Consider the following 24935-nt stretch of genomic DNA (forward strand, 5'->3'; position numbering starts at 1 on the left):
ATTTATTTGAGCGGGGGAGGAGCAGAGGGATTGTGCAGACTCCCCACTGAGTGCAGAGCCTGAGAGTTGGGATTGATCCCAGGACCCTGAGATCCTGACCTGAGCCAAAACTAAGAGCCTGGCTTAACCAACTGAGCCACATAGGTGCCGCAAGTTGATTTTATTATAATGCAAATGTTGCTGACTGTTCTTTTGAAAATGCGTTTTGTTTTTTTGCATATGAAAATTTATCAGAAGATTTCAATATGTTGTCTTCCATCATTTCTTAAGATTTGCCACTTAATAGATGTAAAATGTTTGCTATTTATGGACTCTCAATTTAGTCATCTGTGTAGAATTTCAGCACCACGGGCCAAGTGGCACTATGTTGACTCTCTGCAACATGGTTCTTTTCTGCTCTGCTCTTTAGCTATGTTTGTCGGGCTATCCTAAAGGCCAGCTCTTCTTTAGCAGCCATCGAATTGATGAGCAGGATCAAACGTAAAATACATGACAACCTCACACATGGAAACTTCACCCAAGGTCAACTAACGTTATTAGTGAAATCTGAACACGTTGTGGAAAAACTAGGTAACTGGGGGGGGGGGGTAGTATTCCATACACATTCACTCCCATTATTGTAAAGGTTATAATGCATGCATAGTAACACATCCTGAGTTCTGACAAGGCGGGGAGGGGGGGGATTGTCTTCATGTTCCTTTCCACATTGTCAGTGCTCAGTTGCCCTGACAACCTTCCTACCCGGAAGAGCTGATGAAAAATACGAAGGGGTTACCAGAGACAATTGGTCAGTTCTGGCTATCAGCAGTGGCCAGTCTATCAACAGAGTGGGAGGATTGTCTCTCTTGTATAAATACCCAGAGGCCTGGGGAGCTTCCTCATTCCACACGATAGTTGTCCAATAGATGCTTGCTAATTTATTGATTGATATAGCCAGGCTATTCATCCAGTAAAGTGATTTGGGAACAGTCCAGAATTTGTCTCACGGGCATTTCTTTCCTTTAATGGTAAAGAGGAAGGCTATTAGACCACTCCAATCTCCTTGCCCATGGCTGCCAGCTCTCTTACTTTTCCCCAGTGGACTGCAGGAAAAACATCAGGCTAACCCAGATAACACACAGAGGCGTTAGAACACACAATCCTTGGCAACAAACTGATTAGGTAGCAGAGGGCAGGCTGTGATCCCAAGTGACAGTGAGATGGGAGGCAGAGAAACATAGAAGCCACAGGCAGAGCCCACCTTGCAAATGGCTTTGATGGCTGTCCTCAGAGGAAGCTGGCATGGCCAGACGAGGCTGACTGGGCCACTTCTCCTGGCCACTCTGTCAATACCTGAAGAAAAGATTTCTGGAATCAGGGTCACAAACCCAGTGGGTGGTCAGTAGAAACTGGAAACTTACCACACACTTAGCCCAGGTCACTTCTCCCTTAATGTGACACTTGGCAGCAATACCTTGCCTTTGGCACACCACCAGCAGAGCAGAGCTCTTGTGTCTAATATTGGCAATGGCAGATACACTGGGTTTACTAAAACCAAATCCACCCCAGAGTGCATTAGGAAGGGAGGAACTACCCAGAAGGAGAAGTCACCCTTTGGTTTCCTGTCACTAACAGTGGATACCTCAGAAGGAGGGCAGTTGGCAGGTTGAGGACTTAAGATTTTTTGTGTGTGGCCTGAATTTTTTTCAATGCAAATGCAACATTTTTATTTTATTTTATTTATTTAAAAGATTTTATTTATTCATTCATGAGAGACAGAGAGAGAAGCAGAGACACAGGGAGAGGGAGAAGCAGGCTCCACGCAGGGAGCCTGATGTGGGACTCAATCCCAGGACTCCAGGATCACACCCTGAGTCAAAGGCAGAAGCTCAACCACTGAGTCACCCAGGTGTCCCAAAATGTAGCATTTTAAAAAACCAAGACAAAAAAACTGTCCTGTCAACTTGTGGTGTTTTTTTTTTTTATTTATGATAGTCACACACAGAGAGAGAAAAAGGCAGAGACACAGGCAGAGGGAGAAGCAGGCTCCATGCACCGGGAGCCCGATGTGGGATTCGATCCCGGGTCTCCAGGATCGCGCCCTGGGCCAAAGGCAGGTGCCAAACCGCTGAGCCACCCAGGGACCCTCAACTTGTGGTTTTAATGAAAAGGGCTAAGTGTGAGTTTTTCCCAGGAGGCTTATTTTATTTTATTATATTTTTAAACATTTTATTTATTTACTTGAGAGAGCAAGCACAAGCAGTGGGGAGGGGCAGAGGGAGGGGGAGAAGCAGACTCTCCACTGAGCAGGGAGCCCAATGAAGGGCTGGATCCTAGGACCCTGGAATCATGACCTGAGTGGAAGGCCGATGCTCAACCTACTGAGCCACCCAGGCACCACCTGGGAGGCTTTTTTTTTAAGGCAGCATTTCATGTATTTTCAGTGAAGCCTTGGTTTAAATGGCCTGGTAGAAAAAGTTTCCTCTTTTATTTGCTGGTGTTTACTTGTGGTGTTTCTCTGTAGAGCCGGGAAAGTGTGAAGCCCAGGAGACAGTCTCTAAATACAAAGGAACCTATAAATGGCTCTTAACCAACCCTACTGAGACAGCCCAAACTAGATGCATAAAAAACAGGAATGGAAATGCTACTAGAATCTGGTACGTATTGGCCAAGTTCTAATTGCTGGTTCAGAGACTCAAAGATCTACTTAATTGGGGCCACGCTTCTGTCATTTGTCTGAGCGGGCTCCCGCCTTCCCCTCTACTCCATCCCGCCTTCTTTCACCCTTTGGACTGACTTAAGTATACGCAGGTAACCTAAGAGCATTCTAGAAAAATATTCAAGAAGACAAAAGAGAAAAAGTAACCTACAATCCCGCCACCTGAACACAGCTGGCTTTAGGTTGGCAGATTTTTTTTTTCATCTCTCTGTTCCCTGTGTGCCTTTAAGTTTTATGGAATTTTATGTAGCAGTAATCACCATCCTCATCTCAATAATGTGATTTACCTTTTCACTCAATAGTTGATCAAACATTTTCTATGTTTTCTGTTCTTCTTCTTAATGACCATTTCGAAAAATTGCTTCAGAATCTACCTCGTTGATGGGCCATAATAATTTACTAAATCACCCTTCTATTGTTGCCTTATCATTTTCCTTCTTTAAATCATCAGTCTCTCTTCTCTGACTCTCTGCTGTTAATGGTTTATGCCATTAACTTAAGTAGGCAGACCAGAAGGGCAGCAGGTTTTGACAGAGGCTTAAAAGCTCTCTGTTGGAAGGCAATATCTTGGACTGGGTCCTACTCTCTTCATACATCTAATCAGTCAGCAAATCATGCTGGTTTTGTGATCACAGTCAGAGCTCCCATGTAGCCTTTCCTTTCCATCCCCACTGCCACGACCCCAGTGCAGACTCTTACTATTACCCCTTGTCTACTATTAGAGCAGTCTCCTCACCTTCCCCCTGCTCTGGTTCCATGTTGCCCCAAGTATTAAGTCCAAACTCCAAAATACAGTGCTCAAGACCTGCAAGCTCCCTTTTTACCATGCATGCCGGCCAAAAAGGGCCATTTGCTATTCTGGACTCCAATGGGTGCCTCCTTGTGTCTCTTTCTCTGCTTGTGCTATTTGCTCTGCTTCAGGGCAGGGGAGCCTTTCTCCATCTCTGTTCTTTTTCCTTAAGATTTTATTTATTTATGAGAGACACAGAGAGAGGGAGAGAAGCAGAGACACAGGCAGAGGGAGAAGCAAGCTCCATGCAAGGAGCCCGACACAGGATTCGATCCCGGGAATCCAGGATCACACCCTGGGTTGAAGGCAGGCGCCAAACCGCAGAGCCACCCAGGGATCCCCCTCCGTCTCTGTTCTTTTAGCGTCCAGCTTGGCTCAAAAGTTGCAAATAAGTTCTCCTTGCTTGGTGGTTTGATAGATTCAGTTCTGTTGATACAGTGTTTCAACTTCTACCTTGCCTAATAAATGTAGTTACATTTACAGACTGGAACAACCAAGTTTCGAGAAGCTACTTCAGAGACCAGACTCTACCCTATCTCAGCCCAGCGGCTGGGAGTGGGCAGAGGGGAGGCATGCCAAAGCTACATGGTGTCCCTTATTTGTTTACTTTAAGACTATTCTGGCCTCATTCTCCAATGAGAAGGCTTTTTGCGCCTCTCTCCTTTCTTTTTCAGCTCAATCAATATCAATACTGGCAAATCTCAGTGGGAAAAACCAAAGTTGAAACAATGCAAACTGCTTCAAGGACTTCCTGATAAGATCATGGATCTTGCTAACATTACTATCAGTGATGGTAAGACTGTTCTGTACACGTTAATGAAATAATGGAACCTTGGTTAGTTCGTCTGCTTGACCTGAGACGAGAGGGTACAGGCAAGCCTCATGGTAGGAAAATCTACCTCACAAAGATCCGATTTCAGAAACTAGGTACTTAATGTTGGTGGGAGTGGGGCATGCTAAGTTGGGACCATCAGTGTTTTTTGCTTTCTAGTGTTTTTTATTATATAATTTTTGGCTAATTATTATTTTTCATTTTAAAACCGTTTTTAAAAAGATTTTATTTATTTATCCATGCAAGACTCTATCCCAGGACCCCAAGATCATGACCTGAGCCGAGGGCAGGTGCTCAACCACTGGGCCACCCAGGTGCCCCTAAAACAGTTTTAATAGGGGGGTGCCTGAGTGCATCTGACTCGGTTTCAGCTCAGGTCATGATCTCAGGGTGGTGAGAGAGAACCCACCTCGGGCTCCATGCTTAGCAGAGAGTCTGCTTAAGATTCTCTCTTTCTCCCTCTCCCTTAGCTCCTCTACCTACTCACTTGCACACCACTCTCTCTCTCTTAAATAATAAATAAATCTTTACAAAAACAGTTTTGTGGTGCCTGGGTGGCTCAGTAGGGTGCCTGGTTTTGGCTCAGATCACAATCTCAGGGTTGTGAGATTGAGCCCCAAGTGGGGCTCTGAGCTTCGTGTGGAGTCTGCTGGAGGTTCTCTCCCTCTCCTCCTGCCCCTCCCTCCTTCTGTCTCTCAAATAAATAAATAAATAAATAAATAAATAAATAAATAAATAAACTATTTTAAAAACCAAAACCATTTTATTTTTATTTTTTAGAAGATTTTTATTTATTTATTCCTGAGAGACAAAGAGAGAAGCAGAGACAGAGACAGAGAGAGAGAGAGAGAAGCAGGCTCCTCACAGGGAGCCCGATGTGGGACTTGATCCCCTGACTGGGATCACTCCCTGAGCCAAAGGCAGATGCTCAAACCGCTGAGCCACCCAGGCATCCTTCAAAACAATTTTAATAGGTAATTCTTCACATAGTTCAATGTTGCAAAACCAAAAAGGATATACAGTGAAACATCTTCTTATTGCTGACACCAGGCATTTAATAAATATCCACAGAAATATTTCATGTATCTATGAGGAAATTTACACATACGCACACCATATGTATGCATATACATATACATGTATATTCTCCCTCCCTCTTAGTACACAAAGTGGAGCTTGGTATCCATTGTACTCTGCACCTTGCTTTTTGTTAACAATATATTGCAGAAATTATCATTTTAGTATATAAAGAGCTTCCTCATGCTTTTTATCACTGCATTATATTATACTGCATGGATATGCCACAATTTATTTCTTTAACCTATTTCCTGTGGGTGGGCATTTAAGCTATTAATAACATTTTATTCTTACAAAACTGCTGTAATGGATATTGTACATATGTCATTTTGCAAAAGTGGGTTATACTTGAAACATAAATTCCTAAAAGTAGAATTGCTGGGTCAGTCATACTTTGATGGCGTCAAAATGCTCTCTGTAATGCTTGCACTAGTTCATACTCCCACTTGCAAGGTATGAAAGCACCTGTCTCCAGATACCTTCATCAACACAGTATGCTATCAGATTTTTGGATCTTTGCTGATTTGATAAGTAGAAATTGATATCTCATTGCAGTTTAAAAATTTTTTGAAGATATTCACATATCATAAAATTTTACCCATTTAACAGGTATAATTCCATGGTTTTTAGCATATTCGCTAGACTGTTAGCAACAGTCACTGCTAATTCCAGAACATTTTGATCACTCCAAAAAGAAACCCCATACACATTAGCAGGCACTCTCATTACCCTCTCCCTGCAGCCCCTGGAAACCTCTAATCCACTTTCTTTCTTCTTTTAATTTTATTTTGTTGTAGTGAGAACACTTACCATGAGATCTATCCTCTTGACAAATTCTTAAAGTACAATGTTGTAAGGCTGACCTCCAGAACTTATTCATCTTGCTTAACTGAAACTTTATGCCTGTTGATTAGCAACTCCCCATTTCTCCTCCGCCAGCTCCCGGCAACCATGGTTCAACTCTATGCTTCTGGGAGTTTGACTGTATTAGATTCCCCATATAGGTGAGATCATGCAATATTTGTCTTTCTGTGTCTGGCTTATTTCACTTAGTATAGTGTCTCCAGGTACATCCATGTTGTCGCAAGTGGCAGGATTTCCTCCTTTCTGAAGGTGAATGATATTCCAATGTGTGTGTATGTGTGTGACATTTTCTTTATCTCTAGATGGACAGTTACATTATTTCCATAACTTGACTATTGTGTATAATGTTGTAATGAACACGTGAGTGCAGATATCTCTTTGAGACAGTGATTTTAGTTCCTCTGAATATACATACACAAGTGAGATTACTGGATCATGTGGTAGTTCCATTTTTAATTTGTGAGGCACTTCCATACTGTCTTCCATAATGGCTGCACCAATTTACATTCCCACACACAGTGTACCAGGATACCCTTTTCTCCACACCCTTGACAATACTGTGTTATCTCTTGATTTCTGATAATAGTCATCCTGACAGTTGTGAAGTGATATCTCATTGTGTTTTTAATTTTAATTTTATTTTTAAAAGATTTTATTTATTTATTCATGAGAGACAGAGAAAGAGAGAGAGAGAGAGGGAGAGGCAGAGACACAGGCAGAAAGAAGCAGGCTCCATGCAGGGAACCCAACGTGGGACTCGATCCTGGGTCTCCAGGATCACACCCTGAGCCGAAGGCAGGCACTAAACCGCTGAGCCACCCGGGCAGCCCTCATTGTGTTTTTTAATAAAGATTTTACTTATTGGGGGATCCCTGGATGGCTCAGCGGTTTAGTGCCTGCCTTCGGCCCAGGGCGTGATCCTAGAGTCCCGGGATCGAGTCCCATGTCGGGCTCCCTGCATGAAGCCTGCTTCTTCCTCTGCCTCTCTCTCTTTCTCTCATTCTCTCATGAATAAATAAATAAAATCTTTTTTTAAAAGATCTTTTTTTAAAAGATTTTATTTATTTATTTGAGAGAGAGTGAGAGAAAGAGAGAGCACGAGGAGGGAGAGGGAAAGGGCAAAGGGAGAGGGAGAAGCAGACTCCCCACTGAGCAGGGAGCCTGATGCAGGGCTCAATTCCAGGATGCTGGGATCATGATCTGAGCTGAAAGCAGACACTTCACCGGCTGAGCCACCCAGGCACCCCAAGATTTTATTTATTTATTTGAGATAGAGAGAGAGAGTGAGAGAGAGCACAAGCAGGGGGCAGAAGGAGAAGGAGAAACAAGCTCCTCACTAAGCAGGGACCTCACTAAGCAGGGAGCCCGACATGGGGCTCAATCCCAGAACCCCAGGATCATGACCTGAGCTGAAGACAGACGCTTAACCCACTGAGCCATCCAGGCATTCATCTGCTCTCTTATTGAAGATCAGTTGATGGTATATTGTGGATTTGTTTCTGGCTTCTCTATTCTGTTCCATTGTTTTATAGGTCTGTCTTTTTTTTAAAAAAAGATTATGTTTATTCATGAGAGAGAGAGAGGCAGAGACACAGGCAGAGGGAGAAGCAGGCTCCATACAGGGAGCCTGACATGGGACTCGATCCCAGGTCTCCCAGGATCAGGCCCTGGACTGAAGGCAGCACTAAACCGTTGAGCCACCCGGGCTGCCTGGTCTGTCTTTATACCAGTACTATGCTGTTTTGATTACTGTAGCTTTGTATTTATCTTGATATCGAGGAGTTTGATGTCTTTGTTTGAATTTCTCAAGATTGATTTGACTATTTTGTTTGTGTGTGTGTTTGTGGTTCCATATGAATTTCAGAATTGCCTTTTCTATTTCTACAAAAGATACCATTGGCTGGACTAGTTCAGTGAAGCCTGTTGTCCCTGAAGTGTACATCTTCTGATGCTTCTCCTTAGAAGATGCAGCTTTGGGCTTGTAAGCATTCTCCCTGGATGCCAGGGATGACTGTGGTCCTAGCTAGGTTCTCTCTGTTTCTTGGATCTCTCTGCTAAGCTTCTGGATGGTTCACGTGTCTCAGTATCACACCCAGCTGTTAGCCTCCTAATTGCTAGTTGATGGCTCTGGGTTTTTTTTTTTAAAGACTTTATTTATTCATGAGAGACACACAGAGAGAGGCAGAGACATAGGCAGAAGGAGAAGCAGGCTCCCTGTGGGGAGCCTGATGCAGGACTTGATCCTAGGATCCTGGGATCCACCCAGGTGTCTTGATGGCTTTGTTGTTTTTGACAAAGCCCTGGGGCATAAGTTGCTCCAGAATCTGATCCCATTATAGCCTGTCCCTTTGGCAGGGATAGAATATTGCCAGTCTTTGAAGCTTTCTCTTACCCTTCACTGTGAAAAAAATATCTGTCCTAAGGGGGAAGAGCTTGGGAGATGGTGGGGTAATGAATGTTTCCTTCAAAAGATCCTCCACCTGGGTTTTCCCTGTGGAACAGGGGCTGTGTGTGAGTGTGAGTGGGATGGGGACTAATTGCTGGCAGTCAGCTGCTGCCACTGCCCAGTATGGATCTTCCATAGACTGGAGTCAGAAATATGGGAACTTCCAATGCTCACTGGCCCTCATAATCCACTGAGAATAGTTCTTCTACCCCAGGGACCTGGGGGAGATGGTAACTACCACTCAGCTGCCTAGCCCAATGGAGCAATTTTTCCACCAGGCAGAGCTCTGGGAGACGGCCACAGTTCCTAGCTCAAATGCTATGGTTTCCCACTGTACTGACCAAGTTTCCAGAGATTTTATTGATAAAATACATCTCAATTGGTTGTAAGATCTCTAATCAACCTCCAGAGACTTTGTGGGGCTTTTTTAGATTATTTATTTATTTATTCATGAGAGAAAGAGAGAGAGAGAGAGAGAGGCAGAGACACAGGCAGAGGGAGAAGCAGGCTCTATGCAGGGAGCCCGATGTGGGACTCGATCCCGGGACTCCAGGATCATGCCCTGGGCTGAAGGCAGCGCTAAACCACTGAGCCACCTGGGCTGCCCACCTCCACCGACTTTGAATGATTGTCTTTGCTAATTTTGACCAGTGTAATAGATAGAGCGCTTTGTGAACTTTCCCCCAACCTCCCCTTGCAGTCCTATTCTTAAAGTATTGCCCTTCCTTATCACTGTTTTGAAAGCGTGGGTAGTTTCCCTCATCGGATTTCAGTCTGTACATATCTTGTCAGGCATAGCTCTAGCGTGTGAAGCGCACCCCCCCCATTCGACTAGTTGAAAAGTGAGGCGCAGGCATTCCAGTGCCTTGCAGGACAGGGAATTGTCTTGAGGCAGTGAACTCCTCGGACTTGTCTTCCTTGCAGAAGATGGAAATTTGAGATCCTTGCCAAGGAATATGCAGAAAAATTAGAAAAGTAAGCACAGGTCTGATGGTTTCTAGGTCTGAAATCATGAGTCAGGACACTAGGAAGGGTTGCAACGTGAAGTGAGTGCACAACAAGTTAGAGAGGGCTGTGTTTTGTGCTGACCTCCCTCCTCTGGGCGACACATTTTTCCTAGACACGTTAATAGAATTTTCTCCATAGGAGAAAAAGTTAAACAACCATAACAATAGGAAAAGCATGGCACTGGGTTAGGATTTTTAGAAAATTAACTGTCAAAAGTCACTTTATTTAAAAAAATCTGCAGAGGATGAGAACAGTCGTGTGGTGGCTGTAATGTACATAACTAAAAAATAAGTGATCAGATTTATTCACTTTGGAGGAATGCTTCTCCTTGTAAGTTAGGAAGTTCATGAAAAATGAGTACAATGTCAGAGAAAGAAAATGCATTCACGTTGTAACAATTTTTCTTTAGCTTTCAATCTTGCTGACAAGCATTAGATATCTTGGTTGGAGAAAAACTTGTCAGTTCCCCAGTTAAATGCTCATTTCGTGTAACTCCTTAATATCACAGAGTTCAAAAAGGTATCTTATTTCAAAGGTCTGTGGATTCTTTGCCCAGTTTTTGTGACCTTCAAAATATTTAAGATGCATCACACTCTAACGAAGCTGCCTGGAGCTTTCCACAAAGCTGTCTCTTGTGTGTGTCCATCCCGCCGCTGGGGTAAGACAGTGCATGGTAGAGAGAGAACGATGTAATTCCAAGGATGACAGGGAGAACTGGGAAGCACAGCTGTTCCAACCCCCAAACTGTGGAGAAAAGGGACAAAGGCACAGATGCTGTAGTAGAAAGTGATATTTAAAAACGCTAGCTTTGGAATCAAAGAGGCCTGAGTTAGAATCTCTGTGTCATAATTTCTTATTTGTATAAAGGGAATAATATTAGTACCCATCACACAGGGCTATCGTGATGATTAAATTGGAGAATGTATGTATAATGTCTTGGGGTATCTTGTCTCCAAAATGCCCACCATCAACTCATTCCCTCCTTGTCAATTAGAAGTTGAATCAGGGCTGCCTTGTGACTACTTAGCCCAGTAGAATTTGGCAGTGGTGACACTGTGCCAATTTTGGGACTAACTTTTAAGGGGACTGGAAATTTCTGCTTCCTTTCTCTTGTATGCTCTCATTTGGGATTCTTCCTCTCAGAACCCAGACACCATGCTATAAGAAGCCTCAACAGTGGTGTGCTAGAAAATAGTTAACAACCATCTCTGCCAAAAAAAGGTAATTTTGCTCCATCTGTTGGTTTCCTTGGTGTAATATCCCCTGATGGCTGAATACAAACTACAACATGCAATTACTGAGCATGAAGTTGGTAAGAGATACACAGGTACCATAGATATAAATAATTACCAAAGCATAGATTATTAAAATGTAGCAGAATTATTAGGAAGTGATGATTCTTGAGTATCACCATTGTTTACCATAAAATTTATTTAATTAAAAGTTGATATAATTTAATTTTCAATAATGGTTGTGTTTAACAACCAGCTCACAAAATTCCCGAAAATTTACAATTCGTTCTGACAAGTTGATAGCAGCTGGTTCCAGTATACCACAGGCTGGATCCAGCATACCACTGAGCCTAAGCCGCTGGGAGAGGCCATGTGTCAGGAACAGCCTCAATTGACCCTCAAAGGACAACAGCCCCAAGTGACTAGTCCATGAGCATCAACTGCCAGCCATATGAGTGAGCTGTCTCAGACAGTCTAGTATTCAGATGACTCTAATTCCAGCTACCATCTGACTGCAACCAGATGAGAGACTGTAAATCAGAACCACGCAGCTGAAACTGGTCAACACACAGAACCGTGAGGGATAATAATGAATTCTTGTTTGAAGTTGTGATGTTTTGGGGTGGTTTGTTATGCAGCTGTAGACAACTGCAATACTGACTCATAGAAATTAATAAATAACAGATATTATTGTTTTGATTGCTGCAATTATTGGCAGATTAATTGAAACTATTTGAAGCAATGGGGGGGGTCTATTTATTTTACAGCAAATAAGGGAGGATTGTTTTTGCTGCTTTTGCTTGAGGACTTAAAATTTTTACACAATGAGTAATTTGTCCTGAATTTGACTTAAAAAAACATATAACTCTACAATTACTTTCCACAATATAGTTAGTCTCCCATTGACCTGTTGTTTACTTTCCTTCTGAGACAGCAAGGACTGCATGAAGTAAAGTCACACCACTGAGGTCCAAAGAATACTCCAGGTGGGCAGCTCTGGCTCTCCCATTTACAGGAAAGCCTGAAGATTTAATGAGTGATAGAAAGATCTGTGAATGGGCAGCCCCGGTGGCGCAGTGGTTTAGCGCCCCCTGCAGCCCGGGGTGTGATCCTGGAGACCTGGGATTGAGTCCCACATCAGGCTTTCTGTATGGAGCCTGCTTTCCCCTCTGCCTGTGTCTCTGCCTCTCTCTCTCTGTGTGTCTCTCATGAATAAATAAATAAAATCTTAAGAAAAAGAAAGATCTGTGAATGAGAGTGCTACATTTTTCTTCCATTCCCTGTCTTCTTGTTTTCTGTTTCTTTAACTGACCAGAAGATAGATGTAACAAGGACAAAATATTAATTTAGAAGTAATTACAACCTTGTTCAACCTCCCTCTTTCTTCCATCTAAGTTCCTAGGGGAGGCCGTTGTTGGGCAGATTGAAGTAAATTGTTAAGGGGGGGAAATTGATAGAATTTCAGTTAAGATTGCTTAATTTACATTGACAAGGACAGAGAGTTGTTTGGGGGGGGAGAAGGGAGAGAGAAAAAGGAGGATGTTTATGGTAATTTATTTTTTATTTTATTTTATTTTGGTAATTTATCTTGTTTTCTCAAATAGACTTGGTTATTTGTTTTTGGGGGGGGTTTAAAAAGATTTTATTTATGTATTCATGAGACACACACACACACAGAGAGAGGCAGAGACATAAGCAGAGGGAAAAGCAGGCTCCATGCTGGAATCCTGATGTGGGACTCAATCCCGGATTCAGGATCATGCCCTGAGCCAAAGGCAGATGCTCAACCACTGAGCCACCCAGGTGTCCCCAGACTTGGTTATTTGTAATGTAATCCAGGTTAAGTGTGTTATGAGTAAATCTCTCTCTGGACTTTTTCTCAATGCATTGTTATTTCTTGATTATTTTCCATTGTATTTTGGTTACTGGACTTAAGTGTGAATGCTTTAAGCTAAGAGGGCACCACAAGGAGCTTAGCTTTATATCGCTTATATTGAACTAGAATTTAATTTGTGTTGTATTAATTTAACAAATACTGGCACTATGGTTATGACAAACAGGTCTTTTGTTTTAGAGATGCATACTAAAGTATTTATGGATGAAATTATATGTCTGGGATTTGCTTTAAAATATTCTGGGGTTGGGGGAAGGTGGGTGAGAGTGTAGATAAAATAAGATTAGCTCTTCATTGACACTTGTTGAAGCTAGGTGATTCATGAGGTACATGGGGACTCATTATACTATTCTTTCTACTTTTGTGCATGTATGAAAATTTCCATAATAAAAAGTGAAGAAAAAAGTGGGCGAGTTAATATCTATTGTTCTTACTCTCTCTAAAAAAATCTAAATTAAGATGCTCTTTATTATATGTGGTCCATATTTACTTTTCTTTTCTGTGGTTGCTGGTTCTTGACAGACAAATATCATCACCACCCTTGATAATGAAAACACAGACTGAGTGTTTGCTGATATTTTAGTACAGGTGGGATCTACTTAACTCAATCCAATACTGAAAAGTCTTAACTTAATTAGAATCTAATTGCAAGATGATCTTCAGTGACAAAAAGGTTTCCCTGGTGTATTTTTAAAAGGATTTAATGAATAAAAACTTGACTTATGTGCTATTTTCTGGGACTCTGCCTATTGTAGAAATTGAAGTCCAGCATTTTTTTACTGTAAATTTTGCTGCCTGGGTAGATATTTGCATTTGACTGCCTTTACTTTTTAAAGGGAAGGAAGTAGACCAGCATGGCCTCAAACTAAGTAATGCAGGTTTTCTATTACAATTTTCTTTCCCCAGAGAATGTGGATGATGTTGCAGAGCACATTTTTAATTTAATAAATGAATCCCCTCTTCTGGATGAAGAAGAAACAAAGATTATTGTTTCTAAAGTATCTGATGTTTCACAATGTCATGAGATAAGTATGAATCTAACCCAGGTTATATTACAAATAATCAATGCTGTTTTGGGAAAGCAAAACAATTCAGCATCTGATCTGCATGAAGTAAGAAATGAGTAAGTACTAATACTTTGGTAAAATAAGTTATTTCATAACATGTATAATATTTGTTATTCATTCCTTTGCATACAGTCCACCAAATTTTCAAGGTCAGGTGGCTATGCATAGAAAGCTGAGTTATTATTACAATGCAATGAGGTCATCCACTCAAATCTCAATTGTGAAGAATGCATCACAAAATTCTTTTTTTTAAAGATTTTATTTATTTATTCATGAGAGACACACACAGAGAGAGAGACAGAGACACAGGCAGAGGGAGAAGCAGGCTCCATGCGGGAAGCCCGATGTGGTACTCGATCCCGGGTCTCCAGGATCACACCCCGGGCTGAAGGCAGATGCTCAACTGGTGAGCCACCCAGGCATCCCGCATCACAAAATTCTAACTGAACCTTAATCACAGCAGCTTTTCAAATAGATAGTTGCCTCAAGCCAAACCTCCACTCTATTTTCCCAGTCCTGGTGGTCCCCCAACTTCTTTTTTTTAAATATTTTATTTATTTATTCATGAAAGACACACACACACACACACACACAGAGGGAGAGAGAGAGAGAGAGGCAGAGACACAGGCAGAGGGAGAAGCAGGCTCCATGCAGGGAGCCTGATGTGGGACTTGATCCCGGGATTCCAGGATCACACCCTGGGCTGAAGGCAGGCGCTAAACCGCTGAGCAACCCAGGGATCCCTGGTCCCCCAATTTCTATAAAATGCATCCACCCCGTGCTCAAGCAAAAAGCTTGGGAATAATAAGTCACCTCTCTCTACCTCATAGCCAATCAAAAACCAAGTCTTGTAAGAGACATTGGATGTGATATTTTTAAGCCCTGGAATATTCCTGTAACCCATCTACTTGTGTCCATCCCCACCATCACCACCACCCTAGTCCCCAGCCTCATACCTCTCAGCTGACCTACAGTAACCTCATAATTGGGCTCCTTCCCCTCTATGCTTGCTTCTCTATGGTCTTTCTTCTATATGGCAGCCAGAAGGATATTTTAATGCACATATCAGATCATGTCATTCTTTTGCTTTTAAAGCCCCTCGGTGGCTTTCTGTTACACATAGAATAAAATCCAAATTTCTTGGCCTATGGGGCCATGCAGGATCTAGCTTTATATATAACAATGTCATTTAATCTTGAGAACCACCTTGTGAGAGGAGTGCTAGTATTACCTCCAGCTTGCAGGTGAAGAAACTGAAGCTCAACCACATTATTTTATTGGCCCACGCAGTTAGAAATTAGAGGAACTAAGATTTAGACCTCAGGTTGTCTGACTCCAAAGCCAGTGCTCTTATTTAATAATTCCTAAACAATATAAAGACAGTGAATAAACCTAAAGGAAAAGTCTTACATTGAGGAAATCTCATAAGGAGAATAGGTTTTATATTAAAGCAGTAGGAGTGCTCTTTTCTCCCTGCGGTTCCTTGCAGAATTCTGAGGATAATTGAGCGTGCTGGTCACAAGATGGAGTTTTCTGGGAGGACAGCTAATCTGATGGTAGCCAGGCTGGCATTGGCTGTCCTGCGGGTGGACCACACATTTGAAGGCATGGCCTTCAGCATTCAGTCCTATGAAGAAGGCACAGACCCTGAGGTGAGTCCAGCCCAGGGAACTGAGAACAAATCAGGCAAGCACTATTGCAAAACTTCTTTGGGAGGGAGAGGAGATACTTTTTAAAGATCTTAGTCTTCAAGGGACCCCTATGAAAATACAAATATCCTAGGGTAGATTCAGATAGAACCTTTAGTAGGCTAACACTTTGGTTTGAATGGTGTCCACAAGGTGTGCAATGACACCACCTTTGGCTCTGTGACCCAAAATCATCTCATGTTACTTTATTATTAGCTACCATTTCTGGAGTACTTATTATATGTTGGAGCATTGAGCTATGGTCTATACAGATAAGGAGATAGAGCAGTTAAGTAACATGCTCAAGGACACAGAGTCTAATGGCTGAGCCAAGATTCAACCTATGCCTGGCTTTAAAGTCTGGGCCCTTTCCATCACACCACAATCCCCACAGCTACTACCTCCACTGGCAACCACTGTTCTGATATTTTCCACCATAGTTTTGCCTGTTCTAGAACTTTGTATAAATGGAATTATATAATATGTACTGTCTCATATAAGATTGCTTTCATGTAGCATTCTTTTGTTTCTATAGTTTATTCTTTTTTATTGCTGAATAATATTCCATTGTATGGATTTACCAAAGATTATTTGTCTAGTCTCCTACTGATGGCCATGGGGTTGTTTCCAGTTTTTGGCTATCATGAACAATAAATACTGCATTGAACATTCATATAAACGTCTCTATATGGATATATATTTTCATATATCTTGAGTAAATACCTAGGAATGGGATTGCTGTTTCATAAGATATAAGTTTAAATTTGTAAGAACCTTTCATGTTGTTTTCTAAAGTGGATTGTGGAGTGATTTTTCTTTTTAAAAAAATTAAAGTATAGGATGCTTGGGTGGCTCAGTTGGTTAAGCATCTACCTTTGGCTCGGGTCATGGTCCCAGGGTCTGGCATCAAGTCTCACGTTGGGCTCTCTGCTCAGTGGGGAACCTGCTTCTCCTTCTCCCTCTGCCTGCCACTCTGCCTGCTTATGCTCTCTCTCTCTCTGTCAAATAAATAAATAAATAAATAAATATCTTTTAAAAATTAAAAAAATAAAATCAAAGTACAGTTGACACACAGTGCTGCATTAGTTTGAGTTTTCATTTTTGTATTGACCATTTGGGTATTTTCTTCAGTGACATATCTGTTAAAATCTTTTGCCTACTTTTAAATTGGATTGTTGTCTTCTTATTGAGTTGTAAGTATTTTTTTTTATATATTCTGGATACAAGGCATTTATCAGATATATGTTTTGAAAGTATTTTCTCTGTGACTTGCCTATTCATTTCTCAGTGTTATCTTTTTTGTTTTGGGAGATGGGGGGGGGTTGGGGCAGAGAGAGAAGGTGAGAATCTCAAGCCGACTCCATGCTGAGTGCAGAGCCCAACATGGAGCTCCACTTCATGACCCTGAGATCATGATCTGAGGTGAAGTCATGAGTTGGATGCTTAACAAACTGAGCCACCCAGGCACGCCTTCAGTGGTGTCTTTTGATGAGCATAAGTTTTACCATTGATGGGGTATAATTTATCAGTTCTTTCTTTTATAAACAATCTGTGACTTGTCTAAGAAATCTTTGCCTACTAGTAGGTCATGAAAATATTCTATGCTTTCCTTTAAAAATCTATGGTTTCAGCTTTAATGGTTAGGGCTATAAACTTAATTGAATTAAATTTTATGTATGATGTGAGGAGATATAGTGTAGCATATGGTTTCAAGTTCATTTTGTTCCATATAGATACCCACTTATTCCAGCACCATTTATTCAAGACCTTTGTTTCCCCATTGGCTTGCTTTGGTGACAAAAAATCAAATACCCATGCAGATGTAGGTCTGTTTCTGAACTTTCTACTCTGTTCCATTAATTTTTTTGTAGATGCTTATGCCATTATCATACTGTCCTGATTACTGTAGTCTTGAAGTCAGGTAGTGTGAGCCCTTCAACTTTGTTCTTTTTCAATATAGCTTTGGTTATTGTAGGCCTTTCCTGTGTCCGTAAGAATTTTCAAATGTGCTTATCAATGTGTGCAAAAAAGAAACATGTGAAAAGTGATTGGGGTTGAGTTGAAGCTATTGATGAACTTTGGGAGAATTGATTTCTTAGGAATATTAAGTCTTCTCATCCAGGAACATTTACTCAGGTTGATTTTAATTTCCCTTACCAAGTTTTGTACTTTATTTATTTATTTATTTATTTATTATTTTTAAGTTTTAATTTTCATTCTAGCTCATTAGCATACAGTGTTATATTAGTTTCAGGTGTACAATAATGTGATCTAGTACTTCCATACATCACCTAGTGCTCATCACAAGTGTACTTACTCCTAGATGATAGAGATAGACATAGAATATCAACTTTATTTTTATATTCTTGTAGCAAACAATTGTAAAATTAAATTAACAAAAATTCCATTTGCAACATCAGAAAACATAAAATATTTAGGAATAAATTTATTTATTTATATCTAACATGGAGCCCAATGTGGGGCTTGGACTCATCACCATGAAATTGAGACCTGAGCTGAGATCAAGAGTTGGACAGTTAACTGAGCCACTCAGGTGTCCCTATGTTTTATAGTTTTAAGCAGAATAGTATCAAAATGTTTTATAGTTTAAGTGGAGTAGTATCACATGTATTTTGTTAAATATGAAAATAAAGTTGATATTCTATGTCTCTATCACCTAATTTTGGATCCTATGAATTTAGTAGTTGTAGCAGTTGTTTTAGAGATTCCTTAGGACATTCTATGTAATGTTATCTGGCAATAGAGACAGTTTAATTGTCTTTCTTGTTTTTATTCCTTTCATTTCTTTCTTTTGGCCTTTTTGATGTTAGTGTTTCCCAAAAAATGCTGAATTGAAGTAGTTAAATTGACATCCTTGTCTTGTTCTTGATATCACAGAAAAAGTATTCACTATTTTACCATTACTGTGATGTTAGGCATGATTTTTGTTTTGTTTTGTTTTTAGATGCCCTTTATTTGATTGAGGAAGTTACCTTCTGTTCCTAGTTTGCTGAAAGGTTTTATTGTGAATGGTTGTCAAATTTTGTCAATTTTTTTCTGTATCTCTTGAAGCAATCATTTGGCTTCTTCTCTCCTTTATCCTTCTAATATGGTGAATTACATTGATTTTAGGATGTTAAGCCAATCTTGCATTTCTGGGAGAAAACCTACAGGTCATGATGAATTATCTGAATTATCGTGTTTGTATAATGCTATTTTCAACCTGCTTATATTTTAAGTATTTTTACACTTATGCTCATGAAGGTTGTTGGCCTGGAGTTTTTTCTAATTTTATCAGGCTTTAGATGAGGGTTGTGCCAACTTTAAAAGTGAGTTAAGAAATGGTCACTGTTCTACTTTTGGAAAGCATTTGTGTGACACTGGTGTTATTCCTTTATCAGAAGCTTGATAGGGTTCACTAGGAAACTCTCTGGGTCTGGAATTTCTTTGGGAAGTATTTTGATAGCAAACCCAATTAATTTAATGGATGTAGAGCCATTCAGGTATTCTGATTCATCTTGTGTCTGTTTTGGTAATTATATTTTTCTAATGCTTTATTTGATCTAACTTGCCAAGCTCGTTGACAATAGTTGTTCATAATATTTCCTAATTATTTCTTAACGTCTATAGGATTTATAGGGGTGGTCAGCAAAGGGTTTCTGTAAAAGGTCGTAAATATTTCAGGCTTTGTATGTCACAGGTGGTTTCTGTCTGGTGAACATTTTTTTAAAAAAGCTTCTATTTATTTATTCACTAGAGACACACAACACACACACAGAGGCAGAGACATAGGCAGAGGGAGAAGCAGGCTCCATGCAGGGACTCAATCCTGGGTCTCCAGGATCACGCTCTGGGCTCAAGGTGGCACCAAACACTGAGCCACCCAGGCTGCCCGATTTCTTCATATTAATTAGCCTGTGTGAGCCTGGGGCTCCGTACTAAGTTCCATAAGTGCTTCTTGGGGCAGCCTGGGTGGCTCAGCAGTTTAGCGCGGCCCTTCAGCCCAGGGTGTGATCCTGGAGACCCTGGTTCGAGTCCCACGTCGGGCTCCCTGCATGGAGCCTGCTTCTCCCTCTGCCTCTCTCTCTCTCTCTGTATCTCTCATGAATAAATAAATAAAATCTTTAAAAAAAATAAAGTGCACTTCTTATAGATAGCATAGAGTTTGTGTTTCACTTTTTTATCCATCCTGAAAATCTCTGCCTTTGAATTGGAGTATATAAGTTCTTTAACATTTAATGTAATTTTTGATCTGGTTGGATTTAGGACTACTATTTTATTTTATTTTCTACCTGTCCTTCTGGTTTTTGTTCCTCTTTCCCTGATGACTTTTGGTTTATTTTAATATTTATTACAATTGAATTTTGATTTTTATTGACTCTTTGATTTTATCTATTTGCATTATTTTCTTGATGGTTGCTCTAGAGATTATGATTTGCGTCCTCTAATATTTTTGCAGTCTACTTAGAGGCAACATTGCATCAATTCATGTAAAACACAGAAACTTTGGCCATACATATCCATTCACACCCTCTATATTTTATGTTATAGTTGTCATATATATTATATCTAAGTTTAGAAACACCATAAGATGATGTTATTATTATTTTAAAGAGCCTTATGAAATTGAAAGAAAAAGCTTATCATTTATATTTATGTAGATATTTATAATTTTTAATGATCTTCATTCTTATTTAAAGGTCAGAGTTCCATCTGGTAATATTTCCCTTCAACCTGAAGAGATTTACTTAGCATTTCTCGTAGTACAGGTCTGATGGTGATGAATTTTCTTAGTTTTCATTTATCTGAGAATATCTTTCTTTTTCTTTTTTAAAAGGTTTACTTATTTTAGAAAGAGAAAGAGAGAGAGAGAGAGCACAAGCAGGGGGAAGGGCAAAGGGAGAGGGAGATGCAGATTCCCCACAGAGCATGGAGCCTCCTGCAGGGCTCAGTCCCACCACCCTGAGATCATGACCTGAGCCAAAATCAAGAGTCAGATGCTTAACTGAGTCATCCAGGCGCTCCTCTCTGATTGCTTTCAATCTTTTCTTTGTTTCTTTGCAATTTGGTATTATGCGTGTAGGTGTGTTTTTCTTTGCATTTATCCTGCTTGAGGTTTGTGAGATTCTTGAATCTGTAAATTTACATCCTTTATCAAATTTGGGGAAATTTCCATCATTATTTCTTTAAATATTGCTTCTTTACCATTCTTTCTCTCCTCTCCTTTTGGTACCCTAATTACATGCATATAAGATTTTTGGATGTTGCCCCACAGGTCCCTGGGGCTATGTTCATGCTTTTAATCATTTTACTATTTCTTTTGCTGATAGTATAACATCTATTGATTTCTCTTCAAGTCCACTGACATCTGTCATCTTCATGTTACACTTGGACCCATTCAGTGAAACTAAAAATTTTTGATACTTTATTTTTGGTTCTAGAATTTCCATTTTGTCCTTTTTTTGCTTGCTTCTCTGCTGTTATTTCCTCTTTTGACATTAATTGCAAGCATATTTTCTTTTAAATACCTGAGCATGGTTCCACTAGCTGCTTAAAAATCCTTGTATGCAGATTCCAACATCTGGGTCATGGATATGGATATTGTGAAGGTAATGTTGTGGGGATTCTGGATTCTACTATTTTCTTCAGAAAACTATTGGCTTTTGTTACACCAGGCAAATGACTCTGTTGGAAATGGACTGTAGATTCCATCTCTTGGATGGTAGCTTAAAGCTCAGTTAAGTTCCTTTATCCTTAGTTGGAGTCTGTCCTGTACATTGGTGGTTCAGAGGCCAGGCAGATTTTCTTTTCTTTTCTTTTTAATGTTTTATTTATTTATTCATGAGTGACAGAGAGAGGCAGAGACACAGGCCGAGGGAGAAGCAGGCCCCATGCAGGGAGCCCGATGTGGGACTCGATCCCAGGTCTCCAGGATCACACCCTGGGCTGAAGGCAGCACTAAACTGCTGAGCCACCCAGGCTGCCAGGCAGATTTTCTACTAAGAATTTTGGTTCCTCCTGATGGGACATCTGGGTGGCTCAGTCGGTTAAGCATCGACTTTAGCTCAGGTCATGATTCCCAGATCTTGGGATGGAGCACATTCTCTCTCAAATAAATTAATTTTAAAAAAAGAAAAAATTTTGGCTCCTCCTCTCCAGCTTTCTCCTTTCCACAATTTCCTGTCCACCTCCCCCCACCCCCACCATCACTGCCCTGACTTTCTAGTAACATGCTGTGGTTACCCTGACCTTTGTTTTATGGTTATTTATGCCACTAAGACTACAGGTTTTCTATCAGAGTTTTCAGTGTTCTTCACAACATTAGTTTCACCTTGCCATCAGGTTAAGAGTTGTAAGAACAGGTAACTCACCTTGTAATGTTATCTTTTTCCAAGTGTCTAGTCTTATCCAGAATTGGCCTGCTTTTGTTCATTTTCTAGTGCTTTTGAGTTGTGGTTATTTTCTGTAGTTGTTATAGGTAGGAGAGTCAAGTCCATTCGGAGCTACTCAGTCATGCTGGAGGCAGATGTTGGGTTCCCATTGTAGTTTGGTTACATGTGGGATTTTCTATTATAGACTTTGGGGGAGAAGCAAGTCAACCAACCCCAATCATGTTCTCAGTACCGAACTGCTTGCACGTTGAATCTATTTTTTTATTTTTTTTAATTTTTATTTATTTATGATAGTCACACACACGGGGGGGGGGGCAGAGACACAGGCTGAGGGAGAAGCAGGCTCCATGCACCGGGAGCCCGATGTGGGATTCGATCCCGGGTCTCCAGGATCGCGCCCTGGGCCAAAGGCAGGCGCCAAACCGCCGCGCCACCCAGGGATCCCTTGCACATTGAATCTAAATCATAACTTCTCCATGGTACTTCATTGCCTTAGCAGAGTTTATTTGTGCTGGCAGAAGAGCCATTTGGCTTTGGGATTCACAAATAATTTTTAGAAATATTATAAACTCTCATCTCCTCTACGTCTACAGCTAGCTAGATAGTTCCTTGATAGGACACATGGATAATGGGGAAAATGGAGGCCCAACTTACATATATCTTTGTTCAACTACATCCCAGCTGTGTGACCCTAGACAAGTCACTTAACCTCTCTGAGCCACCATTTCCTGATACCATAATGCAACATACATTTCAGAGCTAATAGAGGGTTTAAATGAGTGAATACATGTAAGGGTGCCCATATACCCTGAGAGAGTTTAGGTCCCAGTTTAAAGGTCCCCATTCACTTTCAAAAATGTTCTAGTGCTTATAAAATACTATTCTCAATCAAATCAACAAATTTTCCTACTAGTGAGCCTCTAACAGAATTCCTAAGGCCTTACTGCCTTGTTTCCTGCCTTACTTTTCTTTTTTTTAATGATTTTATTTATTCATGAGAGACACAGAGAGAGGCAGAGACATAGGCAGAGAGAAAAGCAGCTTCTCTGTGGGGAGCCTGATACAGGACTCAATCCCAGGACTCTGGGATCATGCTCTGAGCCAAAGGCAGATACTCAACTGCTGAGCCACCCAGGCATCCCACCCTGCCTTACTTTTCAACAAAAGCATTGCCCCATAAAATATGGGCCAATGCCTAATGCTATTGTATTTGTTTTTTGTTCCTTTTCTTTCCTCTCAGAGGTGTATGGGTGAAGGAGGACTGCTTTCAAAGACTGGCCTTTATTTCTGAGAATCATGGCAAATCATGTGACTTGTCATTTCCCTTTCCACCTCTATGCATACCCAGAAGGAGAGAAAGTCAGGGATAAGTTTGGGAAGAAAAAGGAATGTGTGTGTGTGTGTGTGCACGTGCACCCTGGTCACATCTTGTCTTATGATCTGAGTGAGGATGTACCTGTGTGTGTGTGCATAAAAGGTGTGGCATACCTTGTGGAACTACTTCCCAGCCTTCAGCTTTCCAGCGTGATACTCCGGGGTTGCAGCTGGGGCTGGGGTGGGAGGTAGGGAGGGCTCCAGGCTCATGGGTGATTATTCCAGTTACCATTTCCCGGCTTGCCTTGGCAGATTTACCTTGGTGAAGTCCCTCCGGGAAGGGCTTTGGCTTCCATCTATCTGCCTCAATCACTGAGGGAGAGAATTCCTCTTAGCAGCTTGCAGACCATCTTGTTTAATTTTTTTGGCCAAACTTCACTGTTTAAGGTAAGTTCTTGCCTCTGGTGACTGCCATGAGCTGACATATTATGACTCATTGTAATTATGAGCTCTTTCTATTTTCATGATGTTCTGTTTATTTTAGAATATGCTCTCTGATTTATTCTGCAAGTCTCCTGGCACAACCCCTGGCCCTCAACATGATTCAACGTCTTCTTTAATGATGTTCTGCAGTTTTTAATTTTCACAGCTTCTCAGCTTTGCAAGGGACCTTAAAGATCATGTGGTGACCAAATAGAGGCCTTAAGATGTTTTAAAACCAGAAAAGGACAGCAAGTTCTCCTGATGAGTGTTGTTTCAACTTCTTGGTGCTTTCTTCCTGAATCTTCCCTGGCTCCTCCAAGCCGTCATCCCCCCTCTTTTGTGCCAATTCATTTGAAGCTGAGTGGTGTCCAGTAGGACACTTGCCCTCCAGCATTTGTTGCTCCTTCCCACCATTTCCACAGAACCTTCTCAAAGGCCTCTGGTCCTCACCTGTTGTTAAAACAAAGAGGCAGTATGATATGGTGGCTATAAACATGGATTCTGGGGCCAGACTGGCTGAATTTAAAGCCGGCTATGTCATAGTCTACCTGTGTGACCTTGGGCAGGTTACTCAGCCTCTATGGGCCTTCATTTCCTCCTATGTAGAATAGGTTAATAGTAGTACCTCACTGGGCTGTTGACGAATGAAAGGAGTTAATACATATAAAGTGTTTAGAACATTGCCTAGCATGTAATAAGCACCAGGTAGCTGTTTGCATTGCTATTATTATTTGCCTATTTGGAGGCTCTGCCTAATAAAAGATTCATTTATTCGGCCCACTCTGTCCCATCTAGCTGTGGGGAAGACAGCAGTCAGAGCTAGCATGAAATGGTCGATGATCACTATTAATCGTTAAGGTTCACACTTTATTATCTCATTTACTTATGAGAAACCTTGACTCAGAGAGTGCTGTGGTCTGAATGTCTGTGTCCCTCAGAATTCATGCATTGACACCCTAACACTCAAGATGATGGTATTAGGAGGTGGAGGCTTTGGGAGGAGATAGATCATGCGAGTGGAGCCGTCATAATGGGATGAGTGCCCTTATGCAAGAGGCCCCAGACAGCTTGCTTGACTTTTCCTCCATGTGAGGACACAGCAAGAAGATGCCATCTATGAATCAGAAAGCAAACCTTCATCAGAACCTGA

At 41.1% G+C, this 24935-nt stretch overlaps 1 protein-coding gene across 1 annotated transcript in view; it reads left to right on the plus strand.

The window, feature by feature from the left end:
- The window catches only part of ADGRG4 (adhesion G protein-coupled receptor G4), a 108147-nt gene that overhangs the window by 53022 nt on the left and 30190 nt on the right, over window positions 1-24935 (plus strand). Inside the window, exons 8-13 of the mRNA XM_055338121.1 lie at window positions 410-570; window positions 2504-2636; window positions 4163-4281; window positions 13748-13964; window positions 15398-15560; window positions 23615-23749. Coding sequence (XP_055194096.1) covers window positions 410-570; window positions 2504-2636; window positions 4163-4281; window positions 13748-13964; window positions 15398-15560; window positions 23615-23749 — 928 coding nt within the window. The remainder of the gene's footprint in view (window positions 1-409; window positions 571-2503; window positions 2637-4162; window positions 4282-13747; window positions 13965-15397; window positions 15561-23614; window positions 23750-24935) is intronic.

Source organism: Nyctereutes procyonoides, unplaced genomic scaffold (assembly GCF_905146905.1).
Source record: "Nyctereutes procyonoides isolate TBG_1078 unplaced genomic scaffold, NYPRO_anot_genome, whole genome shotgun sequence".
NCBI lineage: Eukaryota > Metazoa > Chordata > Mammalia > Carnivora > Canidae > Nyctereutes > Nyctereutes procyonoides.